This window comes from Beta vulgaris, chromosome 5, assembly GCF_026745355.1.
Source record: "Beta vulgaris subsp. vulgaris cultivar EL10 chromosome 5, EL10.2, whole genome shotgun sequence".
Classification (NCBI taxonomy): Eukaryota; Viridiplantae; Streptophyta; class Magnoliopsida; order Caryophyllales; family Amaranthaceae; genus Beta; species Beta vulgaris.
The window spans coordinates 66,870,298-66,884,164 of NC_079206.1; the positions used below are offsets into that span (position 1 = coordinate 66,870,298).

A 13,867-nucleotide genomic window follows, 5' to 3' on the forward strand; every position below is an offset into this window, starting at 1 on the left:
ATGTTTTCTGATCTGATCTGATTACAAGATCTTATCTTTTAGATTTTTCTCAATATATAAGAAAAAATAAAGTCATGTGGGGTCTTGTTTGATTCGTCTCAATGAGTACTTTATTGATATTCAATTATTATAATTTTAACTAATATGTAATTTAAGATATTTAATAGTAATAATGATTTTTAAATTTGATCTGATCTGAACTTATTTTTTCTGATCTGATCTGATCTGGTCTGGTTAGATCTTAAATAAATAAAAATAAGGTAAACTGAACATAGCCTATATCTTATCTAAAATATTTTTACGAGAGATAATTGGTCAAAGTAGGAAGAATTCTTTTTAAGACGAATGGAACAGTTCTCTACCATAGTCAATGACATGAAGGCATTAACTGTTGGATTTGACGACACAAGTAAGTCATCCGACTGAAAAGTGAAAACATTCAAAAATCAGAGAAACTAAGGACATGTAATTATGACATGCAATCTAACTCAAACTAAGGACTAAAAAATCTACTATAATTGTGGTTTGGAAGAAGAGAAAATCAAAGCATACATTTATTACATTTACACCAATAACATACATTTTGTACATGAAGAAATCATCTATGAATCCCAAAACAAACAAAGAAGAAGAGAAGATAATCCATAGAAATTATGGTGTGATAAAACCTCGTTCCTTCTTCAAGTTAATACTCACTCCTATTTCACAATCTAAAAAACTGGTAAGAATTTTAATTTTCAAGAGAAGACTTAATCTTGCATTACTTTTTTTTTCTTTCTTTCTTGCATTCATTTCTGATCATTTTCCATGTTGGTTTTGCAAGATTAATTCTTGAATGGTTTGTGTTGTTTATGTATAATTGTGAAACAATCTCTTAGATTTTATCTAAAATGGACTTTGAATTTGATGTCTGCAAAATCATAATTATCTCATAAAATTAAACCTTCTGTTTTAACTTTTAAGAAAACTTATTCACTTCACATGGAATTTAGGGCCTAAGTTTGTTTAGAAGGTAATTTTTGCTTTTCTAGTGAGTGGATTAACGCTTCGTTTAGTTAGTGGTCTACCGCGGCAATTATTTTTGGATTTCAAGTCCAGGCTCAGCGTTCGCCCTCCTCCCGCTCCGACTGTGGGGGTGTGATAGAATATAAATATATAGGATATATTTTATTCCCTGAGATATATTTTGTATAATTCTCATAATCCTAATAGGATTATTCTAGGATGTAACACTATAAATATTGATCAATGGTAATCACTCCGATCAAGGAGTTTTCCCAAATCTAGCAGTAACCATGGTCACGAAACTTCATCACAAAATATGGGGTTGTCTTTATAAATTTCTAACACCTTTCCACGTGGTAATGGATAGTAACGAATAGATAGTAATGTGATTTTAGAAAGAAAATGAATATGTTAGGATAAAGTAGCATTACTCTTATCGGGATTTCCTTTACAAATTTACACTATAACGTATTACCATTAATCGCATTTATATAACCTCTAACCAAAGGCCAAAGGGGCTATAGAAGTAATCGAATGTTACATCTAAAAACACGGAGGTAGTATTACTCTTATACTTCGAGTTGTATCAATCTTGATATGCTTTGTGTTAAATGGTCTGACTATATGATATCCTTTGTTGTTATAGAGGATTCCTGATAATTTTGCAAGGATATATAGCAATGAACTCAGTACAACTTCAATCCTCAAGGTACCTACAGGAGAAACTCAGGAAGTAACATTACTTAAAGAAGATAATCAGTTATGGTTTCATAATGGTTGGCAAGAATTCATGGAGTATTACTCCATTAGCTATGCATTCTTTCTTTTGTTCAATTATGATGGGAATTCAAATTTTTCGGTCCTTATTTTCAATCCGACTGCTTGTGAAATATCATATCAACGAAATCCAAGCAATAGTATCTCTAAAGAACAATGTGAAATTTGTCCTGAAAAAATGAATGGTGATAATGAGGAGATCACAAGTGACACAAAAGAAGACACTCTATTTGGTAAGTTATAGTACTAGAAGTTAATCAATAGGTCTATGCTTTAACGAGGAATTTTATCATAGTAGAGTTTTGTGATCATTTATTAATCTAGTGTTGCTGTAGGGCGTGGCTATTCGATGTCCAGAGCCTCGAAGAATTATGAGGCGCTAATGAAGGATGTAGTTGCTGCTGGAATCTCCAGGCCTAAAAGACCTTTCTTTGTTACTGATATAAAGTCTTATGCTCTGGATACAGGATTGTACTTGGTAAGTTGTTGTTTTTCACGCTTTTCATGCTTTCGTGTGTTCATTCAGAGGCAAATTATCGTATCAGACGATCATAATAGATTTACCAAATAAAAATAGTTAAAACTTAAAAGGTTGGCCTTACAAATAAGAGAATAAAAGTTGCACAAGAAACTCAAAAGTTGAGAAAAATACTGTCTTATGAGGTCAATATAGCATCTTTACCCTTAAAAGATTATATTTACCAACAAACTTGTAGTTCTTGTGCAGAATGTTTCCTTACCTTTTGGTCGAGATCATTTAGGATCCAAAGGAGATGTAACCAAGTTGGTTATATTAGAGGCATATGATGGAAGACAATGGAAAGTTCGTTGTATTAAAGGCCATTATAGATGTACTTTTGGCTCTGGATGGATCATCTTTGCACGAGAGATTGGTTTGGAGGTTGGCGACATCTGTGTTTTTGAACGTACTCGTGCAGAAGAATGTCTGCTCAAAGTTCATATTGCTAAGAAGTCACAAATCAATGCTGCATCAATATCATCTGCATGACTTGAGCATCTACATACAGATGGTAAGACTTTTAGGATTATCCGTCTTATGTTTTTGCAAAGTTGCATAAACATTTTGTTCATTAGTATGTGATATGTCATATGTACCAAACCATAAAGACTTATCTTAGTTCGATCTATCTGATTTCTGCATTTCAAAAGAAGGGGCTAAACAAGTCATTCAATTCATATATTTGATGTAGACATACAATATTCTGACTACAATTGCATACATGTACTAATGCTGTTGAATACAATTTTGAAGTATATATACTAGTAGTAATCTTGAAGAAGCATGCTTCAAATTGCAAACGCAACAGACCTTTTGTTGCATGAAGCTAAAGAATAGACACCTATACAGCCATCAAATTGATGACCTAGCCATATTTATGGCCACTTCTAACGAGATCTTGCTCTTCGAGCCGGACATGATCGCCATTGTTGGAGAGCATGAGGAGAAGTAATTTCCAAACCATAATGATAAACAAAAGTAATGGAATATTAGGTTTTTATGACTCCTAGAGTTTGTGGTTTGACTGAGATGGAATGCCTAGCATTACCAATGTGGATATGGTGGTCACCCAATGGAATTCTCCTGATGCCTGATTTATCCACCACACTCAAGTACTTGCACACATGGATGTGGACTCTCACCCTTTGCTGGGAACCCGCGGGTAGATGGACCCTCTCGAACGCAACGAGTTGCTTCTGTGGGGCCCATTTTCCTGCCGGTGGCCTAGAGAAGACAAGGAGGGTGTGGGCTCCATCTTTGGACCCTTCATTCTTGACATCTACATGTACCATCAAGGAGAGTTGGCCACACCTTGCATGAGTCACACGGATAGCTTTGCCAGAGGCACTGGCATTAGACCTTCGATGGCCGTCCAATGGAACCATGACCTCCATTGGGGCGTCCGCTATTGTGTGAGTAAAATGGGTGTAGCTCAACCCATGTCCAAAGGGATAGACCACAGGACCTTGATAAAATCGGTAGGTTCGCCCAGGGTAACCAGGTCCGGAACGCATCCCCATATTGGTCATAGGGAGCTTGTTGAGGTATTCTTGAGGGTACCATGTCATTGGTAATTTGCCACCTATAAAAAGAAGTTATAGATTTAGCTAACACTCATGAGAGATGCATTGCTTTATGTATAGATTTTACATGAAATAGGAAATTTTGGTTACCTGGATTAGTTGTACCAAATAGAACATCTGCTATGGCTTGCCCACCAGCCTGACCCGGGTACCCGGCCCATAATATGGCAGATATCTTTGGATCATTCTTAGCAAAGGACACATCCACAGGCCCACCACTCATCAAGACCAAAACTATGGGCCCTCTTGAAGCTGCTGCAACCTTGGACACAAGCTCCTGCTGTCGGCCCGGTAAGAGTAGCCCAGCTCTGTCCCTAAACTCTGCCTCAATGGACTGATCAAGGCCCATTATGAGCACTGTTGCATCTGCTTGGGTTGCTGCGTTGATTGCGGGCCCAAATAGCCGGTCATCTATGCAGCCCACATCTGCACAGCCTTGTTGGTGAATTGTTTTGGCATATTTACCAATTCCTTGAAGGGGGGTTGTATACCCACATGCAATACCTAGGTCAAGTAAGAAACATATAAGCAAAGCTTAATTATGATCTTAAACATTATTCTTAACCCATAAAGTACTTAAATTTACTAAACACGGAGTTGATTTAAAAGTTAACTCGCACTAAAATCACATATGACTAGTAGCCTAGTACTAAGTTTATAATCAACAGTGGTGCCGAACAGGTCCTAAGTTCATAAACCTTTGAACGATTATATCAATACAATGCCTAAGATCAAGCTCATGCTTAATGAAGTCAAATGACTATGGACAAATACTTACCAGCATAATTGCCTATCATTGTTACGGTGACATCGGAATTGGGCCCAATAACTGCAACACTTCGATGGCGGATATGGGATAGAGGAAGAGTTGGGCCGTGATTCTTAAGCAAGACAATGCCTTGTCGTGCGGCTTCAAGGGCCAACTCTTGGTGGGCTGGAGAACATACATCGGCTGGGCCAAGGTGGCCATATGGTTGGGCTGATGGTGGACCATCAAACATCCCTAGCCTCATTTGTACAGTAAGTGTATTTGTTAAGGCATTGTTTACATCAATTTCACTTAGTAGGCCCCTCTTTATGGCGTCTTCTGTGTGGGTGCCGAGGAACGGCCCACAATCCAAATCCAGTCCTGTAACATTTGTGAAAGAAAGTTGAATGTCAAAACTTCAGGTAAAAATACATGTCATTACTTTCGAATTATAGATAAGTATAAACACAGCATTACTCCGACACCTTTGTTTACCTCAAAAACGCAGTGTCGTGTCGTGTCCGACACGACACTTTACTTGGATATTTCATTTTAAACTGAAAACTTGACTTTTTCTACAAAATAGTCGAGTCGGACATTTGGACACCCGTATCCGAGTAGCCACTCAATCCGAGTCTAAGTAACATAGTATAAATACATGCACAACATTACTTAAATTTAGAATAGGAAAATAGAAATAATAATGTTGGGGAAAATCTATTAACCTGCTTTAATAGCATCAGCAGCAGCTTCTTCAGGAGTTGAGGTATAATGTTGGTTCTTGTAGAAAACTCCAACAGAGTCGCAATCCGAAACTATATATCTGATTTTGCACCCAAAAAATACAAAACCAATCATCAATTTCCGAAAATAATTAATGGATAAGACATGTGAGCTTCGTATTTTTTGTCAAACCATAACATTTTTACAAGTTACAACGTAACTAATATTTAAATAATAAATAGTGTAATTGTCAAACCGTTATCTATCCATCCAATCGTCTGTTTTTTAATAGGTAAAAAGAATGGAGGAGAGAAAATGTACCCATTAAGACGCCAATCTCCTCTAATAGTGTTACGAAGGAGTTTAGGATCAGCACAAGTAGGGATGCCATTAACTTGATTGTAGGAGCACATGACACTAGCAACTTTGCCTTCCATTACACATTCTCTAAATGGCACATCAAATGTGTCCACTATGTCTTGCTTGCTAACCTGTTCATTTAGTTATCATCATTATATTCTCCTATGATATGACTACATCAAGTGTAAGACACAAGCAAATTAGGGAGAGTTTTTAATTTCATTAGAAAGTGTTTATGTTGTAGTATCTAGTATTTACACATAAAAAAAAATGAAAAAGTGTGGAACTCATTGTACCAAGAAAGAGTAGGTCATTTGTCTGAGTCACTTATTAGATTTAGAGCAATGGCATTCATGATTTTTTTGGATCGTGAAAATATGGTATGCTGGTGATTTAAGTGGAACTTACTAAATGTGGTTGGGACTTAGGGCATGTTCTATCCAACTTATTTTCGATTCTTATTTTAAAAAAAAGTTCAGATAAATTCAGATAGGTTAAAATAAGTTTATTTCAGCGAAAATAAGGTCTAACACTCTCACAAAGTAAGGTCTAATAATATCTAATATGTTCAGAGAAGTTCAAATAAGGACTAATAAGTTCAGATAAGCTAAAATAAGTTGAATAAAACAGATATTGATTTATTTTATATTTATGGTTTTTTTAATTGAGCTTCTATTCGTTGCTCCAAAACTACTTAAAATCGCCCCAAAGAAAGTTAAATTACATTTCTAATTTTTTCTTTCTTTTTTCCTAAACCACCAGCTCACCACCAGCCACCTCACTCCACCACCATCCAACTCACTCCACCACCATCCAACTCCTACCACCACCACCCCATTGCCACAGCCACCCACCAGCATCCCCCACCCACTGCAACCCGCACAAGCAGCCTCCCCCTGCAACTCCCACAAGCAGCCAGATCAAGCCGTCAAAATTTTTTGGGACCACGGGCGAACGTTCGGGCTGGACGTTCCACCCATGGCTCGAACATCTAGCCTAGACGTTCGCGCCATGAGTGGAACGTCTGCGGTTTGGCCATGATCCTAAAACAAATTCGGTTTCTTACCAGGTGGATGGTGGAGGAGGTGGCGGGTGGCAGTGTGGAGGTAGGTGATGGCGAGTGGTGGCAGGATTGGTGGGTGGTGTAGAAAAGAGAAGGGGTAAAATGTTCTATAAAAATGAACTTGGAATAATTTTAACTTTTAAGTAATTCTAAGGCGACGTTTAACCATCCGTGAATCTCCATGAATGGCCTTTTATTGTAAGAAAAAAAACTGTCCATATTTCTCCAAATCATATTGGATCTTTGACTACTACTACACGCCTTCTTAGTTCTTTTATAATAAGCTATAAAGTCCCACACTATGACTATATCCATATGTCGGGCAACTTGCCAACTTGATACATAATGTTAAAGCAGAGGATTTATGTTGTTCTGCGACTAAATATACCAAAGTATAAAAAACATCAATAAGAAGCCAATATTAAATAATTAGTACAATTTTATATGGATAATAGATTTAGATTTTTGATCAGTGTGTCAGATGCAAATTGATCTCAACCGTGAGACAAATCTCGTGATGCAGTAGTACTTCCAATGCTATGCTAGATTCACTACTACTATTTCCAATGTCGTCATTTTCGCACGAAATTTCATTCTACGTTCATTACTTCTATGACAATGTCCTACTACTCCACTATTATCTTCTTCATAAAAAATTCCAACCTTGTGACTCTAAATTTATTAGATTAATCAACGTATTTGCCGAAACGACTCCATTTGATAAGGTGTAAAATGTTTTTTTTTTAAAACTGTGTTCTCCTATTTTCAATTTTACATTGTTTGGTTTGTAAAGTAGTGTAAATTTGTAAAACTATTTTTCTTAGTTGTAAAATTGTTCTTTCAATTATGAAAAACCATTTTCCTTTCAAAATGAAGGTAAAATTGTTTTCCTTTATTTTTCTTATTTTTTTTTTCATTTTCCTTTCTTTTCATCATTTTTCTTACATGAAACCAAACAACGAAAAACTAATTTCCATTATAAATTGTATTTTCCATTGTAAATTGTTTTCAATGAGAAGCGTTTTACACTGAAAATGTTTTGCACTCAACCAAACAGAGTCTACGTGTTACATAACATGAACCTATTTACGATTTAACTATTTTTTTTTTACGATTTAACTATTAACAAATTAATCTTAACTAGTGTCTCGTAAAACAGGTAAACTCGAACAAAATATTTTGATATTGCCATATTGGTCATATAACCTTGACATGTTGATCCATTTATTGATCATAAGTTCGTAACTCATAATTGTAATATCTTGCACTAGTATAATATTCTATAAGCTAACCTATAGCATCATTAACCTGGCTAAACAATCGATACTATCATACTAACATATTAAAAGGTGTTCTTAAACAAGAAATGATATTACGACGTCGTAAAATTCAATCTCGTAATCACAAACATTGTACTAACGTCTTCACCACTAAATCAAGTGATACTTGATATTACTACTTTAAAATAAAATATAATAAATGAAAGATATAATTACTCGCGACGTAACTCGACTCCTCGAGTCTAAAAACTAGTTAGTGTCTAGTACTCTAGAGTCTAGTATAGTGTTATCACCTGGGACAATGTACCTAGGTTTGCTAAGATGAAAATTATATATGTTATCATGCAAAATAATACTTTATTAATACATTAGAGGATTAAAGAAATAAATGGTACCTGTGCATTGAAATGAAAGCGATCAACTCCACCCCAATTATCAAGGTCATAAGCTGTATAATGTTTACAACAAGCAGCAACCTTTAACCGGTCACCGTCTGTACCTTGTAAGCCTCTAACGTAGCTAGCAGCATATTTACCGGCAAGTACAGGATCTTCACCGGGAGTCTCTTGTCCACGACCCCATCGTGGGTCCCTCAAAATGTTAACATTAGGGCTCCAATATGTAAGTCCTGCCATCCCTCCATTGTACATTGCTCTTGCTTCATCTGACACCACCTTCATTTTCCACCAACAATAACTTCAATTTCTCATTTTCTTATAGATATTATTATGATGATAATTTTTCAAATGAGATCACTAATTAATAATAATAAGATTTATTTAGAGGAAGATCCGAATTTATTGCTCAGGGTACGAATCCTCATCCAAAAAAAATATCGGGGCATTGTAATTCTGGGCTGTTTAGCCTTATATCCAGCCTCTAAGCTGGTGTGCCCTACATGCTAGTAGTCTAACACGCGTTGATCTGCGGACCAATTATCTTTCCAAATAATAATAAGGTTCATTTAGGACTATACTTAGAAACCACTAATCCACTATTTAGGTACGCAATAGAATGTGGATTACGTCGAAAAACCATACAAGATGAAAGAACGATATTGAGTGAATAGCATTTTGAAATAGATTTTAGAGGTTAATGTACCAATTAATCAAGTTACTAATTTAGTAGCGGTTAGTAAAAAAAATAGCTTTTAAAGATAGGAAATAGTATTTATAGTTACTAACTTAACAACTAATAAGTAATAACAATTACTTTTCTCCAACAAATCCTAAATATTCAAATTAAAGGGTGAATTTATTCCTCGACTCACCTTTTATGTCACACCAGTTTTCCACCAAATTTACTTACTTTTTTATTCTTCAGATTCATTTTAAGATTTATTCTAGTTCCTCGGACTTTCTTCAAACTTTTTCCACATTATTTATCATCATTTTATTGAATACATTTCATCTTTGAACAAGTCTTGAATAGAGTTTTAATTTTCAAGACTCATCTACTTTACAAACTGCATTAGCGTAAGTCTGATAGAAGTCTTGACTCTTGAGAGAGTATATGAAGTAAAGACTCATCCATTTTACAAACTGCATTAGCGCAAGTCTAATAGAAGTCTTGAGAGAGTATGAAGTAAAGACTCATCCACTTTACAAACTGCATTAGCGCAAGTCTAATAGAAGTCTTGAGAGAGTATGAAGTAAAGACTCATCCCAAAGACTTAAACTTAGTTAAAACAAGGATTCATATTAAGCTCTCATAAGAATAACATATAGTACAATTTTTTTTCGAATTACTCGTAAACTGATTCCTTTTGGTTTCGTTTTCAGCATATCCAAAGGACCCATTTGTATTTCCAGCTTTCCAGTAGTTAATTACAGATACTACTGCCGTCCTTGCAACGAAGTGGGCCTCTATAATTTACTCGAATGCAACTTGTGGAAAGGTCTTTTCATCATATGGTTCATTGAACATGCTGAAGTGAAAACTACTCTCCTACTATACAAATAAGTACTTAGCTTTCTTAAATCTTAAAACTTCAAATACAAGTTTTTATTAATAAAACTCAATTATCCAATATACAAAGAAAGTGTTACCGAAAGATTAAACAATCTACTAAACTTTAGCTGAAGATACATTTTTATCCTATAGCATTTCTTTCACTGAGAGTGTGGAATGGCCTATTGGTTATATCTTCCCTCCCAGTTACTCCTTACAGGAGGTCCTGGGATCGGTTCTCACCCTATGCAAGTTGGATCCCTTTTATTTTTCCCAACTTTTCAATGTTTCTCATTATCGTATTGAAAAAAATTCCTTTCGCTTAATTAGAATGTCCTACCGCTACCATAAACTTACTCCAAATTTCATGTTGATATTTATGAAACATAAAGAACTAGCTAGGGTTTAGTTTTCATTCAAATAAGGAGATAATGTCATAACGGGACTTCCTTGTGACATAGGCGAACTTGATATACCGAACTTGACATCAAATGATTTATGTAATAGGTAAACGATGATTGTGGCTCTTTGAAAATGAAGACTAGTGATTTTTCGTATACTACCTCTAATAAGGTTCTACATGAGTCAAAACGAATCATCTAAAAAAACTGTGGAAGTACAAAATAAGTTCAAGGGTCCCACAAGTTAAGATTTATGTTGATATCTAGATGAGTTAGACTCATATTGCATGCCTAGTCAATTCATAATTGTACCAACTCAACTTGACTAGGAGTAGAAAACAAGTGTTACACACTTCATACTTGTACTCCCTTGACAAGTACTCCCACACTTTGAGATTGAGACAAAAATCTAATTTTCACTAAAATACATCTCAAATTGTCTCTGTTTTTTCTTTTTCATCCCTAAGTTGACGTCTTATATAAAAACGTGCACGTTTTATCTTTATATCTTCCAACTTTGTTCTTTTCTCAAAGAGTTAATGTAACATAATCAAAATTCTTTCAACTCTTACTTACAAAATTCTTTCAACTCTTACTTACATAATAAGTAAGCATAAGAGAGGGGTAATTTTTCTAATTGGTTGGCCACCTAAAGTAAGAAATAAAATACATGTACTATGTACATGATATATTAGATGGAACAAGAAATTACACGCACAGTCGTTAAACCAACATGTGGTGCATATTTGAACGATAAATGTACCTACTTCATTAAAGTTAACACTCAACACCAAGCTGTATTTTCTTTTGCTTTGACAATGAACACCAAGCTGTATTATTTTAGTCTTATCTTATGAAAAAAATAATACTAGAGTCTAGAGGTCCATCAGACTATCACCTTATCATTATGGGTGGCAAATCTTCACTTTTGTTTTTGTTGTTTTGCCTTTTGTTTTGGATGGTGTGAATATATAGTTCATGAGTTACTTACCAAAGCCAAACCGCTCTAGTGAATTGACATCTCGAACAGGTATAACCAGTTAGATTTAGAGGTCAGATTCTTTAAAGGGAGGAAGATGATAACTGCTAAGAAAAACCTCATCTCAAAAAACCCCTAGACCAAACTTTTACCACGGAACCAAATCTTGCTTGGTCTTTTATCACTTTATATGTTATATCACCATATCTACTCGACAGTACTCATATACAATATGATGCCTTTATAACATAAAATGACATGAGCTAAAGTTTGTCCTTTGAAGTCACGTCTCTTATTGTTACTTAAAGAATAATACTCCATCGTTTATTTTTGTTTGGTTTGGGGATTGTATTTCCTCTATAGCACACTAAAAGAGAAAGAAAAAAGTTACTTATCAAGATAATGTTCAAAGAAGAACTTTTTTATCTTCTTATGGAAAAACATTTTTTATAATTTGAAAGATCAGTAACATTTAAATAAACCACTCTTAATCATCCTATAATTTATTACTGTAGTAGAAGATTTATGTCATGTGAGTTATAGTATATCCCTGAGTTCCCTGACCTCGTAGTGACATTTGACTTTTAAAGTCATACCTAATTTGACCATTTTTGTAATTAACATGTTTTTTCATGAAAGATGAAATTGTAATATTATATTCTAATAAAAGTACACTTAATCATAAATAACCTACTACCACTGGTTTATTGATTAATAAAACTAGTCAAATTTTACAAAGACTCAAAGTTTAACCTCAAAAGTTGAAATATGATTATATTTTTCCCATGGAAGGAGTATTAGTTTTCTAATAATGTCTAGTATAATCTTCACAAACATAATATTCTATCTTACCTCTTAAAGAATATTATTTTTGGATTTTTTTTTTATATTTTTTTTATAAATAGATATGTAGAAAAGTTAGGTTATCCTTCTTTTACGAGAATTCTCAAAAAATTATTACTACTAGGTACTTAAAATCATGTAGGAGCCCAATGGTTAGAGCTCCCACCTCCCAACCTCATGGTCGGAAGTTCGACTCTCATCATCCCCGTATTTGGAGTATTTGTATGGATATTTGCTTGTAGGTACAAATTCCCAATTTCCAGTATCTGAAAATTTCCTAACTTCCCCCTTACCTCCTAACTTAGGACTGAGTTTGTTTGAGACAGTAAATTATCGAATAAAAAAAAAAATACTACTAGGTACTTCATATCACAATGCAAAACTAGCAAAATCAGAATATAATACAAAAGAAAAGCTAGACACAAAATGTTAGAATCTCACCCGTCCAATCTCCTCCCACAATGAAGCATTAAAAGAGGCAGCAGTTGTAATAACTTGTGGGAAGCTAGTGGCTGTAGGAAACTTCCCTCCAAATTTAGTCCCTGGCCCTACATTTGAAACCCCATGTAACGCCTCTGACCACCACTCATAGTCTTGGATTCCGAGCCTCGGAACGGCGGCGGCATTGTCCACTAATAACTTCACCTTCTCTTGCAATGTTAGCCGTCCGATGAGGTCTCGGACACGATCCCCCACGGGTAATGTAGTCTTACAAAATGGGAAGGCTCGGAATCCAGCATGTTTCGGGTTACATGCAAATGGACCCCGAGCCTCTACGTCCGAAATAAAAACCCTTCCTAGAAAGAGGAGAAAGAAAATAAACGTAACTTCCATTTTATTAAAGGAAGTGGTATATAATGAAAGGATATGTTACTTTTGAGTAAGGGTAGTTTTAAGGTTTGTGACTTGTGAGTGGAGGATTATGGTTTATGATCGTGGGTGTACTTGTATATATAGTGTGACACAACTTGTTATTTTATTTTATTTTTATATATATAATATTTTTTTTTTTTTTTTTTTTGGAATTTTAGAGGATGGCTAGAATTTAGATAGAGTAGTGTTGGATATATAGTTGTGGGATGATGTGATGTAGGGGATATCGGATGATTCTGTTATATTTGGCTTGGTTGGTTAACTATTTATTTCGATACATGATTTTTTATTATTTATATGAGCCACGAAGACCGTAAATAAGTGCACGAAGGTAGTATAATGTATTAACTACAAAGGAGGGAAGGGGGATTTGAACCCACGACTTATTGTTTACATCACCTCAATCTTAGGGCATGTTCTTCCTAGCTTATTTTCAGTTCAGATCAATTCAATTCAATTCAGTTATGGACAATACTTTTACTCTCACATATCACTATTCATTTCAGTTCATCAAATCAGTTCAACTATTTTATGTCGTAGAGAACAGATCCTTAATCATTAGTTCAAAACATCTTTGATTATTTGGATACATGATGAAGTAATACATTAGACGTAAAGAATTAATTATTTGACAACCAAGAGGTGGGGTGAGAAGAAAAAGAAGAGAGCAAGTGTACAATTTGGAAGGTAATAATTAAAGGTAGCTGTAACTAGCAGTTGGTATGAGGCTATGAGCAATTATATGACTTTTTAACAAATATT

At 34.8% G+C, this 13,867-nt stretch overlaps 2 protein-coding genes across 2 annotated transcripts; one reads left to right on the forward strand and one right to left on the reverse strand.

The window, feature by feature from the left end:
• Positions 1 to 513: 513 nt before the first annotated feature.
• LOC104894751 (B3 domain-containing transcription factor VRN1) lies at positions 514 to 3,766 on the forward strand. Its single transcript, XM_010681058.4, has 4 exons — positions 514 to 721; positions 1,652 to 2,015; positions 2,118 to 2,260; positions 2,510 to 3,766. The coding sequence occupies exons 1-4, from the start codon at positions 590 to 592 to the stop codon at positions 2,789 to 2,791; spliced, it is 921 nt and encodes a 306-aa protein (XP_010679360.2). The 5' UTR covers positions 514 to 589; the 3' UTR covers positions 2,792 to 3,766.
• Positions 2,960 to 13,479, reverse strand: LOC104894752 (probable beta-D-xylosidase 2). Its single transcript, XM_010681059.4, has 7 exons — positions 12,674 to 13,479; positions 8,455 to 8,733; positions 5,678 to 5,847; positions 5,359 to 5,456; positions 4,664 to 5,014; positions 3,976 to 4,389; positions 2,960 to 3,884 (listed from the first exon to the last, which is right to left on the reverse strand). Exons 1-7 carry the CDS (start codon positions 13,064 to 13,066, stop codon positions 3,292 to 3,294), a joined length of 2,298 nt encoding a protein of 765 aa, XP_010679361.2. The 5' UTR covers positions 13,067 to 13,479; the 3' UTR covers positions 2,960 to 3,291.
• Between the last annotated feature and the right edge of the window lie 388 nt (positions 13,480 to 13,867).

Excerpts from the sequence above, each read along its gene's own strand:
- LOC104894752 (XM_010681059.4), bottom strand. The coding sequence starts at position 13,066 with ATGGAAGTTACGTTTATTTTCTTTCTCCTCTTTCTAGGAAGGGTTTTT. Across the intron at positions 8,734-12,673 it reads TGTGGGAGGAGATTGGACGG|GTGGTGTCAGATGAAGCAAG; the intron begins GTGAGATTCTAA and ends TGGAAAATGAAG. Across the intron at positions 5,848-8,454 it reads GCTTTCATTTCAATGCACAG|GTTAGCAAGCAAGACATAGT; the intron begins GTACCATTTATT and ends CTAAATGAACAG.
- LOC104894751 (XM_010681058.4), top strand. The coding sequence starts at position 590 with ATGAAGAAATCATCTATGAATCCCAAAACAAACAAAGAAGAAGAGAAG. Across the intron at positions 722-1,651 it reads TTTCACAATCTAAAAAACTG|AGGATTCCTGATAATTTTGC; the intron begins GTAAGAATTTTA and ends TTGTTGTTATAG. Across the intron at positions 2,261-2,509 it reads TGGATACAGGATTGTACTTG|AATGTTTCCTTACCTTTTGG; the intron begins GTAAGTTGTTGT and ends GTTCTTGTGCAG.